Source organism: Nansenia antarctica, assembly GCF_963989245.1.
Source record: "Nansenia antarctica genome assembly, chromosome: 18".
Classification (NCBI taxonomy): domain Eukaryota; kingdom Metazoa; phylum Chordata; class Actinopteri; order Argentiniformes; family Microstomatidae; genus Nansenia; species Nansenia antarctica.
This window is the reverse complement of record NC_137691.1, coordinates 4418323-4441769: the sequence shown is the minus strand read 5'-3', so window position 1 is coordinate 4441769 and position 23447 is coordinate 4418323. Positions and strand designations below refer to the sequence as shown.

The 23447-nt window shown below is 43.4% G+C and overlaps 1 protein-coding gene across 1 annotated transcript; it reads left to right on the top strand.

Moving 5' to 3' along the window:
• Positions 1-419: 419 nt before the first annotated feature.
• Positions 420-15567, top strand: dgkab (diacylglycerol kinase, alpha b; the record flags this gene model as incomplete). The annotated part of the gene is made up of 24 exons (XM_080548522.1): positions 420-424; positions 661-755; positions 1159-1235; positions 1400-1544; positions 2029-2103; positions 2274-2323; positions 2432-2506; positions 5026-5142; positions 6417-6534; positions 7391-7479; positions 8468-8578; positions 8803-8901; positions 9094-9165; positions 10487-10560; positions 10684-10758; positions 11149-11234; positions 11481-11570; positions 11994-12154; positions 13350-13414; positions 13576-13666; positions 14137-14323; positions 14610-14730; positions 15118-15178; positions 15487-15567. 24 exons carry the CDS (start codon positions 420-422, stop codon positions 15565-15567), a joined length of 2220 nt encoding a protein of 739 aa, XP_080404648.1.
• Positions 15568-23447: the final 7880 nt, after the last annotated feature.

The following is a 23447-nucleotide window of genomic DNA, read 5'->3' as shown; positions in this document are numbered from 1 at the left end:
ACTCTAGACTAGCGCCCTCAGGAAGGGACTGCGTTAATTGGCACTCAGGCTAACCCCAAACACTGACTGGACCAGCTGAGCCATGGCACTGTATGCCTGCGCCTGAATATGAGACCAGAGCTAAAACCACTCAGATCAACTACAGCACTTGATCTGAAAACAGTGTGGCTTTGAGGGTAGTTTTAGGGCATGTGGAAGTATGAAAATGATTGGTATACCTAAACAGCAAATCTCTGGTACTTCTGGTATGGGCATTAATAGGGGTACAGCAGGGGTACAGTGGTACATTAGTAAACTACAGTACTTGATCTGAAAACAGTGTGGCTTTGAGGGTAGTTTTAGGGCATGAGGAAGTATGAAAATAATTGGTATACCTAAATAACTGAATCTGTGGTACTTGTGGTATTTGTGGCCTAAACATGGGGTATGGATGAATGGGGACAAACCTGTTACTGGAGACGTCATCTCTCATAGCGAGTGGATGACATCAGCCAAACACTCTCTGACAGCAGCTCCTCCCCCTCTCCCCAGGATTGCCAACATACTCTAGTTCAAGGCTCACAAGTGGACTAGTGCCGTACTCACCTCCCGTTGTCATCTCTCACCACTCACATTCGGTCACTTTCCTCTCTCTCTCTGCCCGGTCTCCGTTGTCTCCAGTGTGAGTGAGTTGGTTGCTATGGACCCACCTACAGACGCAGACAGGAAGGAACTGAGTCCTGTGGACTTCATTCAGCTTCAGCAGTATATGGAATGTGAGTGTCACAACATCCATTTCTCTAGCCTGTCTTTGTAGTGTGTTTGTATTGTTTTTTTGCATGTCATCATAGTGGAGTTTGCACAGCATTTTGCACTATTGATTCCACTGTAGTACGACTGGTTCCGCTGTAGTAAGACTTTACCATCACCTGATCACTTCATAACTTTTTTATGACTTTATTATTACTACTTACTTTCACTCTATTATTTTCTTTCTTTCTATGTTATCATTTTACTCGACTCTTATTATTGTGATTTTGTATCTTGCTGGAATGCCAATGTTGAAGAACACTAAGCCAAATAATTCTACTCTTGTGGTACTTGTGTACATTGGGATGTAAATAAAACCGATTCTGATTCTGATTCTGATTCTGAGGTCTTCTGTTGAACCCTTTTCAGACAGCAGTTTGAGGGTGAAAGATGTGATGAAGGAGTTCCAAGCCGGTGGCCGGCTGTTCCAACACAGGTTTGGAGAGGTGAGCTGAAGAGAGGATCCATCCCACCACCACCACCACACACAATTTGTTCAGTCAACACCTCAATGTGACATGCCTTCTGTAACCCTCTGTATTTCTCTCTCTCTCTCTCCCCCCTATCTCCTTATGTGGTCTGTGACATCCTGTTTCACCTTGATTCTTAGTGCATCAACGTGGTCGGCTTCCATCATTTCCTCAAGACCTACCTGGAGGTGGAGGACTTCCCTGTGGACTTCGGTCAGCGTCTGTTCCGTTACTTCCAGAACACTGAATCCGATGGGTCTATGAGGAGCGTTCCACCCAAAGGAGGTGAATCTCTCTATTCAAACTTTTCTAAATCTAAATATAGTATAGTATCTATAAAACTACCGCAGTCTACTGTATATACTTCATTTAAAACCCATCTGTAATGTATAGCCCAGCACTTTGTTGTTTACATTGATAAATACAGCAGGGTATTCCATCAACATTGCTTGGAAAATCCTCGCGAGAGTTATCAAAAATAAGCCTGGATTTTCCTTTAGCAATGTTGATGGAATACCCCCCTGGTCTCTGCCTCTCTTGTTGGGGTCAAAGGTCTGTCTGAGTTGTGTTTGTGTTGTGTTTGTGTTGCAGTTGCTATGTATTGTATGCTGTTATTGTTGTTGTTTTTTCTGTAATATGACAATAATGTCATTCAGAAGTGCTTTAACACTGTTGTCATTTTGTGTATAAAAATACAATAAACCATATATATATATATATATATATATTTTAAAGTCTGTCTGAGTAACCTCCATGTTGTGTCTCTCAGGCGAGGTCTTTCTCAAAGACCTGTCGTGTTACTTCTCTGTGCTGGAGGAGGGTCAACCACGGGACAAGCTGGAATGTGAGACCTGTCTTTCCACTTATTGAGTTTGTCTGTGTGATGATATTTATTCTGTGATTGTTTATCTGATTTCCAATTGGCTGGTAGAGGAGAGACAAATACAGTGAAGGGTTTGTTATTGATCAACGCAATAATGATTTTTTTGTTGTTTTATCTTTATCTGCTTTCAGTTACTTTCAAACTTTATGACAAGGATGGCAATGGACTCCTGGACAGCTCCGTAAGCTACTGCTAACTTAGAGAAATGGAACACACTGTATGACTTGTATTTATTTTTTAAGAGGTAAGGTTGTGAAAGCATGGAATCTATTTATTTTGTCTTTAACAGGAAGTGGATCGCATTATCACCCAGATGATGCGTGCTGCAGACTACCTGGGTTGGGATGTGACTGAACTCAGACCCGTAAGACAAACTCCCTGTACAATGTTATCAATGCAAACCTACCTATACATTGCCTATACATACAGTATCTATACATACCTATACATACCTATACATACCTATACATACCTATACATACCTATACATACCTATACATATCTATACATACCTATACATACCTATACATACCTATACATATCTATATGTTACGGTACATGTGGGAACACGGTACATGTGGGAAAACTAGGGTTAGGGTTAGGTGCTACGTCGACTTGGTACGTGCTGGCATGTCTAACCCTAACCCTAATCCTATCCCTAACCCTACCCCTACCCCTAACCCTAACCCTAACCGTAGCTCCCTAGCACCTAACCCTAACCCTAGTTTTCCCACATGTACCGTTTTCCCACATGTACCGTAACATATACATACCTATACATTACCTATACATATCTATACATACCTATACATATCTATACATACCTATGGGAATATTAAATAGTTCCTTTTAAGAGTTTCTTTCTGCCTAACACAGGCTCTGCAATTCAAAACACGCATTGTTGCACTGCAAGACAGTCAGTTTGTTTTTGCATTATGACTGAAACATTCGGTAGTTAGCAGTTTTATATAATAAGGCCTATTGTCTCCGCTCACATACAATACATACGTGACACGGTGACAGGTGAAAAGGGCCGCAAGTCGGCAATTCTCAAGTCGCCCCAAATCAGCAAAAAGCTTCTTTAAAAAAGAAAGAAAAGAAAAGTGTTTTCCATTTTTTTGCATATTACGAAAGTTGAAGTGTTGAAGAGTCCACTTGATATAACAAACAACAGTTTTAGGATCACTAAATACTTATAATTAGTGAATTGGATTCACTGTCTCGTCTGTCGTAGGCTACTGGTGAGTGATACATGGCTTGTAAACAAACTTACATTTTAGGACGTGTGCAAAAGCAAGGACTGTGTGATCATCTAATTATGTGTAGTTATGTGGTTTTAGCATATTGATGTTCTATCAGCATGTTGTGATGTGCTAAACATGCAGTTAGATGTTCATAGCGATGTTCCGTTTTAGCGCGAGCTATTAGCAGCTGTTTTGCCTGTGTTTTGATTCTGAGCGTGTTTTTCGCTATTTGGTTTGAGCTGTACCAACCTTCAAATAAGTATATCTTCTTCAACTACTTCAGATTTCAATGTATGACACATCATTTGAAAGCTTACAATCATAATCCGGAAACATTTTTTTAAATGACCATGTCCTACTTGAGGACTTTTTAACCAGACTCTGTCACACATGTGTGTGGTTGTATCAGATAGGTGTGTGTTTGTGTCTCCTGCAAATTGTCTCCACAAATGAGTGTGGTATACAGCCTTTGCATGGTTGACTAGCGATAGCATCAAAACATTGCCTGGTTAAGATCTGACAGTGAATAGTCTGTTTACAGCACACGCTGCCACACCGCCAGATGCGGCCTGACCTTCAATCAAATGTGGTGACACGATAACACAACAATTATTACACACAAGTGACAGATGACAGATGACAGTTTATGTTCAGCTAATGAAAGGCTGTTTCATCTATCTAAATTTAATTTAAATCAACGTCAGTAATTGGAAGACAAACCTTCAACGAAGACGTTGATCGTTAATTTGAGGGGATCTATAAATCATGTTGGTAAATAGCTTCCCATTGAGGCTCAGCAATAATGGACTTAAAAATAGACTGGTTTTGTGAAGGATGGATATATTTTTATTGGAGTGCGACATGGTCAAAGAACAGAGACACTGTTCTGTGTTGTGATTGGTCAGGGGCTAGAGACAGGAACCTGATGGTGACCTCTGATTGGACCTCTAATGGTGACCTCAAATGACAAATACCGGTACTACCTTTGTACATACCTATTTTTGATATAGCCTCTATTTATACATCTGTATACACCATACTGTACATAGCTACCTTAACTGTACATAGCTACATTAACTGTACATAGCTACATTAACTGTACATAGCTACCTTAACTGTACATAGCTACGTTAACTGTACATAGCTACCTTAACTGTACATATCTACCGTAACTGTACATAGCTATCTTAACTGTACATAGCTACCTTAACTGTACATATCTACCTTAACTGTACATACCTTAACTGTACATACCTTAACTGTACATAGCTACCATAACTGTACATAGCTCATAACTATACATAGCTAGCATAACTGTACATAGCTACCTTAACTGTACATAGCTCATAACTGTACATAGCTACCTTAACTGTACATAGCTACCTTAACTGTACATAGCTACCTTAACTGTACATAGTTCATAACTGTATATACCTCTAACTACTGTACTTGCCATACTGTACCTATCACTATCACTGTCATGTTTTATATCACTATTTGCACTTCTGGTTGGATGCTAAACTGCATTTCGTTGTCTGCTACTTGTACTATTGTGTACTACTGTTCTACTGTTCTACTGTACTATTGAAATGACAATAAAGTTGAATCTAATCTAATCTAATCTAATCTGATTGGCCAGGTGCTGAAGGACATGATGACGGCGATCGATGCAGACAGCAGTGGGACAGTGACCCTGGAGGAGTGGGTGAAGGGCGGCTTGAACAACGCACCCCTGCTCGTGCTACTGGGACTGAAGGTAAGAACCTTCCAGAAGGTTCATGTCTAAACAGCCCCGGAGCTGGGTCAAATACTCATCCAGGCAGAGGCAGAAAGCACCAGCCAGACATGGGTCACCTCCTATAAAAAAGTATTTTTTTTTTTTTAGCAGGCTGCATTTTATCCACTTAGCAGACACATTTTGTCCAAAGCATTTTTTTTTTTACAATGAGAGATTACAGGGACAGTCACCCCGGAGTAACTAAGTGCCTTACATAACGGCACTGTTCCCAGGTGGGATTTGAACTCACTATCCCCTAAGCCACGCCACCACTATCCCACACATTTTTTTTTAACATGTTACATTTACACCATTTAGCAGACCCACACTTTTATCCAAAGCGATTTACAATGAAGAGATTACAGGGTTACAGTCTTCCCTGGAGTAACTTAGGGCTAAGTGCCCTACTCAGAGCCACACTAGTGGTGGTGTTCCCAGGTGGGATTTGAACTCTGACCTCCAGTCCAACTCACTATCCACTAGGCCAAAGCTGCGGAAGGAAGCCTGTTCAGTCCAACTCATTAGGCACGAGGCCACCACTGATTCATTTTAATCAGACAAGTATAGACAACTAAACTGAACGAGAACACATTACAGCACACACCAATGCTCTCATCATCTTTTCAGAATCAGAATCAGAATTCGCTTTTATTACATCTTACTCTACACAGGTACACAAGAGTAAAAATGTTTGGCTTTGGTTCCTCAACATTGACATTGCAGCATTGCTAGATACAGGGAAAAAACACAACAACAATAACACAGTAATAATACAGTAATAATAAGCAAAAAAAGTAATCCCACAACGACAAGGAAATAAAGTGGCCTTTTGGTAAAGTGGTAATTTCACAGTGGCCTCAATAGTGCAAAAAATGCTGTGCAGAGCACGATGACACGGAACGCAATTCATGTGTACTTCATGTACTGTACTACATGGGTCAACTTTTCAACATACAGTACAGTACCAGTCAAAAGTTTGGACACACTTCCCCATTCAACTGAATGGGAAAGTGTGTCCAAACTTTTAACAGGTACTGTATCTTAATTCACTTAGATTAAATGTCATCATACTGCAATTTATTCTCCCTATGTCTCCCACTATCCATCTACACTAGAGCTTGGTTGACTTGATCATGAATGACGACTCTAGTCTGCACACATACGCTTGTACTTGTTTAACTTGGTGTGTTGTTTGTCTAACTGACTTGACTAACTGGCTATTTAAACAAAACACATCCTGGTTCTCCCCTCAGATGGCGGAGAAGGAGGGCCAGCATGTCTGGAGAATGAAGCATTTCAACAAGCCCACCTACTGCAGTGTGTGTCAGAGCATGCTACTGGGCCTGCGGAAGCAGGGACTCTGCTGCGTGGGTGAGCAGCGCTGCCTGCCGCCACTAGGGGGCGACCTCTATGTGCCTCAGACAGAGACCTACTGTACAGTACCACTCACAAGTTTGGACATACCTTCTCATTCAATGGTTTTCTTTATTATTATTATTTTACACATTGTAGATGAATTCTGAAGACATCAAAACTATGAAAAAACACTCTTATGGAATTATGTAGTAAACTGAAAAGTGTTAAACAAACCAGACTATGTTTTTAGATTTTAGATTCTAAAAATATAGCCACCTTCAGCTTTGATGACAGCTTTGCACACTCTTGGCATTGTCTCAATCAGCTTGGTGTGTGTGTGTGTGTGTGTGTGTGTGTGTGTGTGTGTGTGTGTGTGTGTGTGTGTGAGTGTGTGTGTGTGTGTGTGTGTGTGTGTGTGTGTGTGTGTGTGTCAGTGGAAAAGGAAACTGTGAACACCGCCCAGCATTCTCTCCTATAGAATACGTGGGAGAAAACCGCAAGAAAAGCAAAAGGTGGCTACTTTGAAGAATCTAAAATATAAAACACGTTCTGGTTTCTTGAACACTTTTTTGTTTTCTACATAATTCCACATGTGTTCTTTCATAGTTTTTACGGTATGTCTTCAGTATTAATCGACAATGTAGAAAATACTATATAAATAAAGAAAAACCGTTGAATGAGAAGGTGTGTCCAAACTTTTGACTGGTACTGTATATTAGGAACGCTTGTACCGTCTCATAGACTCAGACAGGGGGTTTACTGTGTCCCATTGCTGAAAATCATTTTCTGTACTGCCTAAAATATGCAATTATCAAATAATTGTTTTAAGTGAATTGCAGTTGCAATGGGAATTGCCTTGTTTTTGCTCCAGTCTGCAAGTGCACTGTCCACGATCGCTGTGCTAACAAAAACCCTGATCCATGCACCCACACCTTTGTGGAATCCAAAAAAGAGATTGGGGTAAGACAACTTTCTCACAATTATCTCACATGTTTTCAGATTTTTTTTAGGAAGGGTCATTTCCATGTTTCATATTAACATCCTAAGTGTAGGCAGAAATCGTAAAGACAATCCTGTATTGGCCCCCCTACCTTAGTGACTGGAGTTTATGAGTGACTGTCCATAACATCTGTCTTCTTCTCTCTTCCCCCCTCTCTGTCCCTTTCTCTTTGACGTACTTTCCGTCCCTCTGTCCCCTGTGTCTCTGTGTCTGTGTCTGGTTCTGTGTCTGTGTCTCTGTGTCTCTGTGTCTGGTTGTTTCTGTGTCTGTGTCTCTGTGTCTCTGTGTCTGGTTCTGTTTCTGTGTCTGTGTCTCTGTGTCTTGTTCTGTTTCTGTCTCTCTGTCTCTGTCTCTCTGTTTCTGTCTCTGTATCTGTCTCTCTGTTTTCTGGTTCTGTTTCTGTCTCTCTGTCTCTCTGTGTCTCTGTGTCTCTGTGTCTTTGTGTCTCTGTCTCTCTGTGTCTCTGTGTCTCTCTGTGTCTCTGTGTCTGGTTCTGTGTCTGTGTCTCTGTGTCTCTGTGTCTCTGTGTCTGGTTCTGTGTCTGTGTGTCTGTCTGTCTGTGTCTCTGTGTCTTTGTGTCTCTGTGTCTCTGTGTCTCTGTGTCTCTGAGTCTGGTTCTGTGTCTGTGTCTCTGTGTCTCTGTGTCTCTGTGTCTGGTTCTGTGTCTGTGTCTCTGTGTCTCTGTGTCTCTGTGTCTGGTTCTGTGTCTGTGTGTCTGTCTGTCTGTGTCTCTGTGTCTTTGTGTCTCTGTCTCTCTGTGTCTCTGTGTCTCTGTGTCTCTGAGTCTGGTTCTGTGTCTGTGTCCCTGTGTCTCTGTCTCTGTGTCTGGTTCTGTTTCTGTGTCTGGTTCTGTGTCTGTGTCTGGTTCTGTGTCTCTGTGTCTCTGTGTCTCTGTCTCTGGTTCTGTGTCTGTGTCTCTGTGTCTCTGTGTCTGGTTCTGTGTCCCAGGTGCCGACCCATGTGTGGATCAGGGCTGACTGTGACTCTAGTAAGTGTCAGATCTGCAACAAGAAGATCAAGACCATGACAGGGAACTGTTGTGCATGGTGCCACCAAATGGTGAGGAATCTGTGTGTGTGTGTGTGCGCGCGTGCGTGTGTGTGTGTGCGCGTGCGTCTGCGTGCGTGTGCGTGTGTGTGTGTCTGCGTCTGCGTGTGCGTGTGTGTGTGCGTATGCCTTGCGTGTGTGTGTGTGTGTGTGTTTGTTTGTGCGTGTGTTTGTGTGTGTTTGTGCGTGAGAAGGGGGCCTCTTTGTGAGTGAGTGTCTGTTGTGTCTTTCTTTAGCGCCACGAAGACTGCCTCGCCTTCGGGTCATCAGCATGTGACTGTGGGTTGCTAAGAGACCACATACTACCACCCTGGGCCATATACTCAACCTCAAAGGTAGCCCACTGTTCTCGGTATCTTACATAACGAGGTCACACTGTTTTTTAATCACGCAGAGACAATGCTTTTAGCCGAGAGCTAAAAATAGCAGCCGGATAGCAGATTTTGTCAGCTCACTAATACCACGTGTTGTCTGTCGCTCCCTGTGCTCCCTGACTCTCTCTGTCTGTCTGTCTGTCTGTCTCCTAGGAGGACGGGGGTCTCGGTTCCCTGGAGGACGCTAACCTGTTTAACATCACCGCGGAGGGACACATTCTGCAGGTGCGGCCCTCTCGCTGTCTGTCACAAGGGCACTGTGGAATATCCACCTAACACGCCCTACTGCCCCCTTCACACTTAATCAGCCACGAGGGTTCTTTTGACCCCTGTGAGTAAAGAAAAATGTTCTATCTTTGCACTCGATCAAATTTCAGGACCCTCCTTTCATGACTTTTCCTAGATATGTGCGTTCTACCACCCAGTATCCTTACATTTTCAATATCACTTCAGGATAAGCTAATATAACGCTAGTCTTTCTGTATAGGAGGCAGGCTAATTTACAAGTGGCCAACTAGTGGTCGTTGTGTGTAAATAGCAGCTTGAGCATTGTGAAGAGGGCGGCTCTTTTAGTAGGTAAAAAAGGCACGGCTGTTCTCGAGGTTAACATGCCCTACTGCCCCTTTCCACTTCACACACCCTAATGATAACATGTGAAATCAGTCTGATATGAATGTAGCCTACAGGCAAAGGCAAAGACAAAGGAACATTTATTTCTATAGCACATCATTATTCACACACCTTAATGTATACTCATAGTGCTTTACATGAACACATGAGATTAAATAACAATTAATAAGTGAAAAATAAAACGAGTCGTCGTGTAAAATTCAGTAAAATGAAAATACTGATTTCAGTAACAATTTAAAATGTTCAGGTTTAAAAACAATAAATATACAAATCAATCAGTTTAAAAAAGCCTAGCCTAACTCTTTAAAACACACTAAATTAAAAGCCGAACGGAACAAAAAAGTCTTCGGCATGTTTTTAAAAGTTGATACCGACGGGGCTGACCTAATGTGTTGTGACAGCAGGTTCCAGTGTTCTGCTGCACAGTGAGTGAATGCTGCCTCACCAGGTTTGCTGCTCACTCTAGGAACTGTTAACAGGCCTCAGATGATCTTAGGGATCTAGCAGGTTCATAAGGCAATAGCATATTTCAGATGTATTTGGGCCCTACACCATTTGTTGACCAGACAGCACTTTTAGATTAGATTTATTGTCCCCAGAGGGAAATTCATTTTCACACCACTGTACAGTATACATATGTACATACAACACCGTATAACACAGACAACAATAGACAGTACTACACATGACAGATACACAAGTACCCACACTCAGAACGGTCTATTATTTAAGGCAACAATGGCTGCGGGGATCAGGCTTTTGCCAAAGCGGGCCCTTTTGCACCTTAGCGTTCTGTACCTACGCCCGGATGGCAGTGGGGAGAGGTACAGATTAAGTGGGTGAGTGATGTCCTTAAGCACTTAAGCGTTTACAACACTTAAGCATCTTTTTTCCTCCCCATCTTTCTTTTGTGCAGATTGCTCCAATTCGAGACACTCACCCTCTCCTCGTGTTTGTGAACCCAAAGAGTGGAGGCAAGCAGGGAGCGAAGTAAGAAAACTGTAGAACAGACATCATGATATGTGTCAACAGACATCATGATATATGTGTCACATTCTAATGCTTCTAATGCTAATGTGTCTGAATGGGACGGAATGTGAATGTGTGTTCCAGAGTGTTGCGGAAGTTCCAGTATCTACTGAACCCCCGACAAGTCTTCAACCTCTCCAACGGAGGACCCAGCCCTGGGTACAGCTCACAGTTTTTAATGGTTTTTCAAATGAGTTAACATCATTACCACAACCCTCCCCTCCCCTCCCGCCCTGATCCTCCTAACCCTCTCCCCCTTTTCCATTTTAGTCCAAGGGGTACAGTTCACCTTGACCAAATAAATAAACACCACATCAGTCTGTGTCACTGTGTTTAAATGACACACACAATCTGAGGCTAACATCCAACGTTTGACAATTGAATATGGCAATCTTTGATACTACTAACTAGATCCATTAAGGGAAGATGGAAATGTTTGTTTTAGATTTTGATCAACTTCTTGTCAAGTATCGACTGTGTGTATAGTATGTTGATATTGGCTCTCTTGGACACGGATCATTCATTCATGTCTGTGTTCGTCGTTCCCAGACTCCATTTCTTCCGGAACCTACAACACTACAGAATCTTGGTGTGTGGAGGAGATGGTACCGTGGGCTGGATTCTAGACGCCATAGGTGTGGTGCCCAACACAACCCTTTGTAAAACAGTATTCAAGCTTAAGCCACAGGCCAATGCCAATAGAGCTAGATTACTCTTCCTGCTACGACTGGTGGATTGATGATTCACTTGCTTAGTCAAATGTATTGATCGTAAGTCGCTTTGGAATAAAGCGTCTGCTAAATGCCAAAAATGTAAATGTAAATGTAAATGTTATGTGTGTGTGTGTGTGTGTGTGTGTGTGTGTGTGTGTGTGTTTTCAGACAGAGCTGACCTCTTGGTGCGCCCCCCGGTGGCGGTCCTCCCGCTGGGCACGGGGAACGACCTGGCCCGCTGCCTTCGCTGGGGAGGAGGTGAAGGCTTTACTCAAACGTCAACAACATCCCTTCATTCATCATTCAACCTTTTGTCTAACATAATTGCTAGTTATGAAGCATAATGACTATAATGAGCGGCATAGACAAGACGGACCAGTTCGTCAGTATCGATAGATTCTGATTCATAGTGTTTTCTTTTTTCTTCTTCTTCTTCTTCTTCTTCTGTTGTGTCTGTTGTGTCTGTTGTGTCTTCTGTTGTGTCTGTTGTGTCTGTTGTGTCTTCTGTTGTGTCTGTTGTGTCTTCTGTTGTGTCTGTTGTGTCTTCTGTTGTGTCTGTTGTGTCTTCTGTTGTGTCTGTTGTGTCTGTTGTGTCTTCTGTTGTGTCTGTTGTGTCTTCTGTTGTGTCTGTTGTGTCTTCTGTTGTGTGTGCCCCCCCCCCCCCCGCCCCCCGCATACAAGGGTACGAGGGGTCAGATCTGAGGGAGATCCTGAAGGAGGTGGAGGGCAGCGAGCTGGTGCCCATGGACCGCTGGAGCGTCCAGGTGACCCCAGACGACCCCCAGGAGATGGGCGACCCCGTGCCCTACGAGATCATCAACAACTACTTCTCCATAGGCGTGGTGAGTCACGCAACCTCAAGGTCTTCGGATCAGAGTAGAAACATGTTCGTGTCCGCAGTGTGGACGTTTTTTCAGGAGCACTTTGTTGTTGACGGTGTTTCACGTCCATGGTGCTTGGTCTAGGGCAGGTTGGGCTGTGTGGCTGGTTATTTCTGTCTGATCTTTAATCAGCTGTGTATCACCTCTCAGTCCCCCCCCCCCCCTCCACATGGGGTACAATGATTCTCAGTATCCCCCACCCCCCCCTCCCCAGCCGCTGTGGTCAATCCAATTTAGACTTTGCACTACTGCTGGTTTGCACACATCCCTGGTCAATGTGAACACTCGTTTACCCTTTGCACTACTGCTGTTTGCACATACTACATTTGCAAAAAAAAAATTGTTGCAAGGCACGTTTATTTGCATAGCACATTTCATACAACAGGGGCAATTCAAAGTGCTTTACATACAGCATAAAAAAATACACATTGCACATACCTCCTTTGATATAGTCACTATTTATACATCTGTACCTATCATACTGTACATAGCTACCGTAACACCTTAACTGTACATAGCTCATAACTGTATATACCTCTAACTACCGTACTTGCCATACTGTACCTATCACTATCATTAATGTTTTTATATCATGTTTTATATCACTATTTGCACTTCTGGTTAGATGCTACACTGTGTTTCGTTGTCTGGTACTTGTACTCTGCAATGACAATAAAGTTGAATCTAATCTAATGTAATAATAACTATAATAATAATAGTTTTCCTGCAAACGTTGCAGCTCAAAGTGCCTTAATCATTTAATCATTATATAATCATAATTTAATGATTTAGTCATTTAAAGGCAATATTAAAAAGATGGGTTTTTAGTGTTGACTTGACAATATTTGCTGAGGTTGCATCTCTAATGTAAACTGGCAGTTCATTCCACAATTTGGGCGCATAAAATGAGAATGCAGCCTCACCAAATCTCTTCTTTTGTACATGTGGTACACAGAGAAAACCAGCATCAGAAGACCTGAGAGCTCTATTGGGCTGACATGCTAGCAAAAGATCTTTCAGATATTCTGGTGCTGTGCCAGTGAGAGCTTTATAAACAAGCAGAAGGAATAAATAAATAATACATAAAATATAATAGTAATAATAATACTTTTATGTAATGTATTAATGTAAATAACTGTGATGTGTGTGTCTGCAGGATGCGTCTATCGCCCACCGCTTCCACTCCATGAGGGAGAAGCACCCTCAGAAGTTCAACAGCAGGTGAGAGGGCAGGACCAGGAAGAGAGGAGGGTTTGTTTTCAGAGAGGAGGGGTGGAGTTGGAATTTGAATATTACGGTAGATCGTTTTATGAGTTTCTGTTTGGTGTTTTATGAGCAATTAAAAAGTGATGCAACGTTATGCTTGTCTGTTTGTGGTTAAGGATGAAAAACAAACTGTGGTATTTTGAGTTCGCCACCTCAGAAACCATCTCTGCTTCTTGCAAGAAGCTGAAGGAGTGTCTCACCATCGAGGTGAGTCGGGGTGAATCTGAAATCCAGATATTCTAGTTCTTGTGGTTGAAAAGCAGGTTTTAATTATAGAGGATATTATCTGTTGATCTCTCTGTTGATCTCTTTATGGTTCTGTCTGGCTGCCTGCCTGCCTGCCTGCCTGCCTGTCTGTCTGTCTGTCTGTCTGTCTGTCTGTCTGCCTACCTGCTTGTCTGTCTGCCTGCCTGCCTGCCTGTCTATCTATCTATCTGCCTGTCTGCCTGTCTGTCTGTCTGCCTGTCTGTCTGTCTCTCTGTCTGTCTGCCCGCCTGTCTGCCCGCCTGTCTTTCTGTCTGTCTGTCTGTCTGTCTGTCTGCCTGCCTGCCTGTCTGTCTACCTATCTGCTTGCCTGTCTACCTATCTGCTTGCCTGTCTGCCTGCCTGTCTGTGTCTCTGCCTGCCTACCTATCTGTCTGCCTGTCTGTCTGTCTGCCTGTCTGTCTGTCTCCCAGTGCTGTGGGATTCCCCTGGACCTCAGCAGTTGGTCTTTGGAGGGCATAGCTGTCCTCAACATACCCAGCATGCACGGCGGCTCCAACCTATGGGGAGAGCCGAAGAAGGCTGACAGGGACGGCATGTCAGAGGAGGAGCCATGTGAGGTCATCACTGATCAGGACGTCCTGAAAACCAGCTTGCAGGGTAGGACAGTAGGACTTACACCACACACAGACTCTGCGTCCAAGATGCCTTTAAGTTCACAATCAGAATCAGAATAGCTTTTATTACTTATTATTATTATCAATGTACGGACACAAAGAGTACAATTCTTGGGTTCTGGTTCAATTAGACGATGTGTGTGTGAATGGGTGAATGAGAGGCCGTTGTAAAGCGCTTTGGAATAAGGCGCCATATATAAGTCAGTCCATTTATATAAGATATAAGTAACATGCATAATGTGTGTTATTGTGTTCCTTTCCTCCCCCAGACCTGAGTGATCGGCGTTTGGAGGTGGTGGGGTTGGGGGGGGCGATAGAGATGGGTCAGATCTACACTGGGCTGAAGAGTGCTGGACACAGACTGGCCCAAACCTCACAGATCACCATCAGGTAGACTGATTACACCTGAGTATACTGCCCTCCTCCACACGCACACACAGATACAGACGCACACAGACACACATGCACCCACACATGCACACACACACACGCACACACACACACACACACACACACACACACACACACACACACACACACACACACGCAATCTAAGGATTTTGATTACTCCCTTATTTTACTCTCTGTTAACATGTGACCGAAAGCTTGCGCAATAAACTACGTTTTTTGCACAGACTTGTTATGTTATGTTATGTTAATTTATAATGCGCCCCCCATCCAACTTTTACATCGGCCCGGGGCGCAGAACTTGTGTGTGCGGATGCTGTTTTTTTGCTCTCTCTGTTAACATAAACTCTGTCTCCCTCCCCCATGCAGGACACATAAAGCCTTGCCCATGCAGATCGATGGTGAGCCCTGGATGCAGCCTCCCTGCACTGTAAGTGTTGGTGACCACACAAACCCTAACCCTAACTTACACAATACGCCACAGCCTGGGGGGTATTCCATCAACGTCGCTAAAGGAAAATCCAGGCTTATTTTTATAAGTCTCGCAAGACTTATCAACAGTAAAACTGGATTTTCCTTTATGGAATACCACCCCCCCCCCCGATTTTTGTGGTTTATGCCTATAAGACTGTGACCAGAAAATGTGACCAATTGAGTTGTGACAAAACTAGGCTTGCCTGGCTGGTACATCCATAATAATAATCAGCATCTCTAACATTTCTCCCTGTTGTCCCACAGATCCACATCACACACAAGAACCAGGCTAACATGCTGATGGCGGCTCCCACTAAACCCTCAGGCTTCTTCCAGTTCAAGTAGAACAGCTTCTCAGCCCCCACAAGAGAAGCCCCCCCCCCGAGAGTCACCCCCCCCCCCCCGCCCCAAGAGAAGCCCCGAGAGTAGCTCCTGTCACTCTGTTGGAGTGTAATGATGAGGCTTCCTCACCCTCCTGTGGCGCTAACACACGATACGGTTGTTGTTGTTGTGCTGGCTTGTTCTCCTAGCGCTTTTTAAAGTGTGTATTATCTGTGTATCGTGCTCATTCTTGTAATTGACGACATCGTTCCATAATAGGCAGTTTCATGATATTGATTACTTTCATATTGGTTGCCTTGTAGTTTAGTTTTTTTTGTCTCCCAATCCTACTAGGCCTCTGTTGACCCGTTGGCTGTTTTTATCATGGAACTGTAGCATTCTACCGGTGCATGTTTTGGTATCCACGGTGACCAACACAAGTAGTCTGTCTGTGTAAACGCAGAACACCCACATACCTGACTCCGCTCCTGTAATCAGAGAAAGAGAGAGAGAGGGGGGGGGAGAAATGGAGAGGGAGAGAGAGAGAGAGAGAGTAAGTAAGTAAGTAAGTAAGTAAGTAAAGCTTTATTTATATAGCGCCTTTCGTACATGAAATGCAACTCAAAGCGCTTTACAACAGAACATATACAACCATAGATTGAAGAAAAACAAGGAAAAGGAAAAAAAAGGGGGGGGGACGAGGGGTTACATCACCCTCTGAGAGAGAGAGAGAGAGAGAGAGAGAGAGAGAGAGAGAGAGAGAGAGAGAGAGAGAGAGAGAGAGAGAGAGAGAGAGAGAGAGAGACAGTCAGTTTGTCTTTATAACGTCTTTCACCGTGGTTAATCTAATTGCGTTCCTTTGACTTCATCAGTAAGTTTCCTCCTGTGGTTACTAAGACCACTGGGAGTATCGTTTACGTCGCTCGACCTTCAGAAGCTCCCTTATCACTTTGTCACCCAGCCACTTGGAGAGTTGTACTCTTTATCGCTTAACTACCTTTCTGCTTGGAGACGGACGTTCTCGACGAAACCCGAAACTACTGAGATAGACGAGACATTGTTATTTGTTGCTCATAAAAAAAACAAGTATGTAATGTAACAAATGTACCTACCAACGTCGGTGAGATGTGTCAGTGAAACAGATAGCAAATGTAATCTCAAGGTCAGCTCCAGGAGGGGAATACTGCAGGCCTACGTGACTGAATGTGGCTTTTTGAAAGGGTGGCTATGATCATGACCAGCTGTCACTGCAGTGCTGTGCCACCCTGGAAGTGTTTGTTGTCGTATTATGTGTTAATGGCACTAATGGCCTCCCAATGGAGCGCAGAAACAAGTCACCGGTTGGACCCCCAACTCTTTCCACCAACTCAGCACTGATGGTGGCCATGCTTGGCTATTCCAGGTCCCGGAGGGCCTCAGTGTCTCCAAGAGGAGTGCAACATTAGAACTATAATATAATATACGCCATTTAGCTGACTTACATTGCAGTGAGTTTATACTTTTTTGTATATATGGTCCCAGCGGGGGAATCAAACCCACAACCTAAGGGTTGTTAGCGCCAACGCTCTACCGCTCAACTGAGCCACAGAGGACCACAGGTGGAGTCAGGTGGAGTCAGGTGGAGTCAATGTTTCAATGGAGTGCAGTGACGGTGAAAGATAAAAACAAATAGGGAGTTTCTAGTACATTCTTAATGCCAAGTGATGTTGATTATCAGTGCAGATACCTTATCTACACAGTATATTCCATTACCTGGATATTCTCTCTGTCTTTAAGTCAAGTCATTCAAACCGTCACAGCGTTTAGTCTCATCAAACAAAGCAGAGCGATCTTTTTAAAACATGTTTTATTAGATTCAACTTTACTGTCATTGCAGAGTATTGCACAAGTACCAGGCAACGGAATGCAGTATGCAGTAAACCCAGTACTTGTCTCATTACGTGCAGAGGTTGAAACAAAAACCAGTGCTTACCACATGGTACATCCCAGCAGGAGTGGAGTCTGACACCTCTGAAGTACTGTCGGCCGTTAATCTAGAAATACCCACGTAGGCCTACCCCCCCTTCTAGGTCACGCGAAACTATGAAGTCCCCTTGACGTGGAGTCCGCCTCCTCACATGTATGCATGTTAGTCTCACATGACGGAGAGAGACATGTGTGTCATGTAAGGCAATCTATGTTCTTAGACGGTTCTTACTGCCGGGCCCCTTGACGCCCCTAAAACTTGTGATGAATTTTTGGCTAGGCTACAGCAGATGCATGATTTGTGTTGCTTATCATCATGTGATATTGTGCAGAGAGTTTTACGTGGTAACTTGTGAGATTATCTTTGGCTCTAAGTACATGGCGTACGTACGGCATGATACAGGCGGTTTGAGGAAGGGTACAGATCTTCTCAGAGGCTCGACGGGGAAAATGAAATCATGGCCTTTGGAGGATATGTCCTGTAAAGATACGAGAAATACTGTGGAACACATCGACAGGCCTAGCTAAGAAATGGACTGACATAGATAGCGCCTTATTCCAAAGCGCGTTACAACGGCCTCTCACTCACCCGTTCACACACACACCCAATGGCGGCAAGCTACCACGCAAGGCGCCGTCCCTCGCGTCATCGGGAGCAATTTGGGTTTCAGCGTCTCTCGCCCAAGGACACCTGCTCTGACGACATGCGGCCAGGCGGGGTTCTAACCGCCGACCTCGCAGTCATTAGAAGCCGGCTCTACCTCCTGAGCCGCAGCTAAGCCGCCCACAGCTAAGAGATCACTCTCTCCCTCAGTAGATGTGGAGTGATTGGTGAGAGGTTATGGCAACAAGTTCATGAATGAGCTTGTAAAGCTTACATGTGTGATTCACTGTTCTTGTGATTTACGAGATTGTGGGTAACGTCACGTGTCTCCAGTAGGCTTGTTTATGAGCCTGACCGCCTCGGGGGAAGTAATCAAGCTGTGATTCGCTGTTCTATGAGGTGATTGTGGGTAGTGGGTAGAAATAGATAGTTCTGATTCTGATTCTGTTCTGAATCCAACAGAAATCTGGTGTCGACTTCTATTGTCTCTCATTAGAGTGTCATGCCCTCTTGTGGTGGTGCAATAACGTTGCTGCTGTAGGTGTAGGCCGAGCGCTCCATTCACTGTCACTGTTAAAGTAGGGTGGGGGGTGGACGGCGGGGGGGTCAGAACTTAGTAGTTCAAATAATCTGCTTGTTATGGCCATGAGTGTTTTTTCCTACAAGGAATTTGTGAAGAGGAGAATGCTATAAAGAAAAAAAATCTACGTGTCAAGGAGGTGTGAATATTTGTGCGCATAATGTTCCTTGTGTATGTGTATAGCACAGTAGCTCAGTACAGTGCGTGGCTGTTTTAATGTGGATGATGTGATGATAATGTGTATTAATGTGAATGACGTGATGATAATGTGTATTAATGTGAATGACGTGATGATAATGTGTATTAATGTGTATGATGTGATGATAATGTGTATTAATGTGTATGTTGTGATGTAAGGTGATGCCAAAGGCAAATTTCAGCCAATAAAAAAAGACAATGAAGTCTATTCTAATCTATTCTATAATCTTATTGTTCTGTAGTTATGGGCATTCTGTTGAACTGTTGATGGTTGCTTTGTTAGAGCCCAATAGTGCAGTACAATGCAGGAGTCCAACACCAGGGAGAAGTGGGTCAAAACTCTTCAATTGGTTGAAAACAAACAGCAACACGATCCTGTCACATGATACACCTGCACAGTGTCATCCCCATGGCGGTGGGGCTGCACAAACAAGCCCCCTGCCTCTCACTGACTGATGATCATCACACACACATACACACACACACACACACACACACACACACACACACACACACACACACAGAGTGCACTGACAGTGTAATTTGTATTATTTTACATACATATTCTGATGTATAGAGTACATGCTACATACTCACTTCGCAGCCTCTAGCCCCATTGATTTTAGGCCCAATCCCGATTCCCTTTTCTACCCCTACGGCTCGTTTTCGAGTGCCACTCGTTTTTGAGCCAGTTTTACGCTATCAATCAATCACTCAATCAATCAATCAATCAATCAATCAATCAATCAATCAATCAAACAAGTCATCAAATAAAAAAGAACAATGCTTCATTATCAGACCATGACAGAATAACAGTGCTCTGTAGGCTGTTAACCTGTGCTCCTACCCTGCCCGTCTGCACTGATAGAGGACAACAGTGCAACAACTTTGCAACTTTAACTTTAGTTAAATTTCAGGCGTCATATGCTATTAAAGGGGGGAAATAGACATGTAAAAATGCATGACTATCATGTACAAATCAGCCTTAAATGTAACGTTAGATAGATAACGGTTGGTTTAATAAGTGCCGCTATACAGCTCAACGGCAATATGTGCTTGCTTTTTGTCTGACTGCACTAGTTTTAAGATACCTTTTACTTGTTTTAAGAAAATCTTGGCAAGTGAAAATGCTTCTGTTGACTTTTTGGAGGCTGATTTTGCTTATTTTGAGTAATATTTCCCCAATTTTATTTCTTTTTTTTTCTTGTTTTTGAGAGCTGACTTTTTGCAGTGTAGTCTCTGGGAGGCATGGGGGGGGACGGGACACACACATCAGGAGGGGGTCTGAGGGGCGTGGTGGGGGGGCTTATGTTACTGTGCCTCAGCTTGATGGGAACACGTGGTTAGTTACTAGCTCCACTGCCCACCTCCCCTCTCTCTTGGTCAACCCCCGCCCCCAACACTCTTTTTCCCTACACATCACACTCCCTCTCTCTATTTCTCTCCCTCATTCTCCCACTCCCTCCCCATCTCACTCCCTTCTCCACTTTCTCTCTCTCTCTCTCTCTCTCTCTCTCTCTCTCTCTCTCTCTCTCTCTGCTCTCTGCTCTCTTCGTTGGCATGCCAACAGTGGTGCTTTTGAGATGAAGGAAAAGCCCCTGTAACTCAAGCCCGTCCTCTCGCATGCCCACTCAGTGCCACAGACACACCGATACGGCGGGTCCTTGGGGCTTGGCCAGACACTCTGGCTGTCCCTGGCGATGCCTGCGTGGTTCAGCTGCTGGGCGTCTCTGGTCCAGGACATGTTCAGACACCCAGGTTCGGATGATCCTGATACCATGACGCACGTGGTGGTGAGTACTGCACCATCCACTGCACCATTTACCAACCAACATTATCTATGGGAAAATGGATCTACATTATACACATATTTTGCATGTCATGCCATCTTCAATGACAAAATAATTATATTATATTTTATTGATATGTATGAATACCATGTCCAGCTACCAGACATATCATACAGTATTTGATTGCAGCGCCCTAGGCGCTTGAATACAAGCACACTCATCAATCATGTCACATATATTATATTGCACTATGTTGGCCTCCCGTGACTTTTACTCTTGGACACTTGTTGACTGGTCAGAGTGATATACAGTGGTGATGGTGAGAACCGGCTGTTAACTGTGTATCATATGGAAATAAAATCCTATATGCATTTCGACATACCGCTTAATTTCAAAGACATGACAAGAACACCTGTAGCCTACCTCTGCAAGATTTAGTCACCACTGACTGTCCTTACCAAAGTTCAATATGAATGAATGAATGAATGAATGGTCTTTATTGTCATTGATATAGTACAGGTACCATACAACGAAATTTGGGAGGGGGGGCTCCCCTGGTGCTAGGAAAAAAACTAAAAACAAGAAGGGAAAGGAGCTGGTTTACATAAATAAAGGCTATGTACACTATCCACTATACTATACTATACAAATAAAACACTGTGCTGTACTCTATGCTATGCTATACATATCCTAACATTTCCTATCTCTGAACCTTATGTACCCGAGGGTTGTCATATTGCACATAGTGTTATTGCACATTCATTTAAAGTGTCGCAGTTTGCAGGTTTGAAATGTACACATGCATGCTTGCCCCATGCTTGCCCCATGCATGTTATAACATTTCTATAACATGCATGTTATAGAAAATAGATTTTATTGGGTGTCTCTGTGCCTGGGGTGTCTTATTAGTCAATGTATTGTCAATTAGGCCCGATTTGGGTATAACTTGGATTTAGGTGTGGGGGGATCAGAGTCCAGATGAAAATAATCGCATAATTTATGTTACTGAATTAGGCTGAGGGTAAAGGGAAGTATTGAGAGCTAGGCTAAAACAAAATGTCTATTCCATATAAGACTATAACGCATGACTGTCGAGCTTAACCATGTAAAGGGCTCTGCACACAGCGTGCGATTTCTGTTGCGCATCAACGTTCCATTTTGAAGTTTGAATGGAAGTCTATGAGAACATCGCATTTACCCACACACGGCCCCGATTTTAATCGCACGGCGAACATTCGATTCCATTCATTTTGAATGGGACAAAGCACACGGCGTGCGAGTTTTGTCGCACTGCTTTGTCCCATTCAAAATGAATGGAATCGAATGTTCGCCGTGCGATTAAAATCGGGGCCGTGTGTGGGTAAATGCGATGTTCTCATAGACTTCCATTCAAACTTCAAAATGGAACGTTGACGCGCAACAGAAATCGCACGCTGTGTGCAGAGCCCTTTAGCCTATTCGATTGTATCTACTCTTATTCTTTAAACGTTCTCTGCTGACAGCCCAGATGAAGGTTACATAACATAAGGCAAACTGAGTAAGTATAGAATAAAAGAAAGTGAAATAGACCTCCTGGAGAGCGAATGGGCTGTATAATCTGACAGACATCAGACCCAACAATACTCTATTCTTTCCGTGACCTATTTTTAGAGGAGCTTTCTGCTTTTGGACGTCCCCGACAGATCGACAGATCTGACCTACGTCACAGGCAGGGATTCCACCTACGTCAATGGGCTCCCTGCGTCTACGTCATCGGAGAGAGAGACTGGCCTCCGTTGTTCTGCGCGAGACAAGCATCTCCTCTTCTAGCGCATACGACACAGTGAATGGAACAAGAGGGGAAGTTGATCTGTCTGGAAAACAAACGCGCTGCTCAAGTTGCACGAAGAAAAGGAAAGCCCACTGTGTGTGTTAGACAAGCGACTGTTCATTGTTTTCTCTTTTGAATGCAATTGTAGCTGTGTATAAAATAGGCGGAATGTAATGTTAGTAAGTGATGAATGATGTCATATGCATGCGGACTGGGAGAAGAGATGAGCATCCTCGGGCTCTTGTGAAGCAATAGGGTACAGTAACAGTGTCATTTCTCCTTTCGGGCAAGAAGATACAGGCTGTAACATGATGCAGGTGCCCAGACAGGCAAGTTTCTCTATTGTTTGTTTTTCTATTATGCCCCCCCCCCACCCCCCTCCTCCCTCCTTTCTTTATGTTTATACAGTTACAGTATATTAGGTTTTTTATTCCATGTGCACGTCATCTTGCATCTGGTTTTTCTAACATAATTAAAGCAGTCGATAAAAATGCTAAACTTATTTTTTTTTACTTTTATCATCATCATTATAAGACTATGTAATTAGTTTGCGTTGGCAATAAGTGGATGTGTTGCGCATGCATTTCGTTTAGGCGTCCACCCCACAATAACAGTATAATTACTATGATTGACACTAATAAGAACAAAAAACAAACTTTAAAGAAAGATCAACATTAAAGAAGAACAACTGATATGTGACGGGGGTTCTGGCACAGAAATGGCTATAGTACCACAACAGTTGGTGTTGCAAGTTCACTACCATAACACACAATGGGTGTAACTAACCAAGTCTTTTTCATTTGTTCAATGTGTGCTTCTGTGCATCACTATTTTAAAATCCCCTAAAAAGGCAATATTAAAGGTCTACCAACTGTCAGACACAACCAAGATGTCTCGGCTCTAAACTTAGATCAGCACATTATACCGGTAGTAGCCAGTAAGCTTTTTATTTGGGTC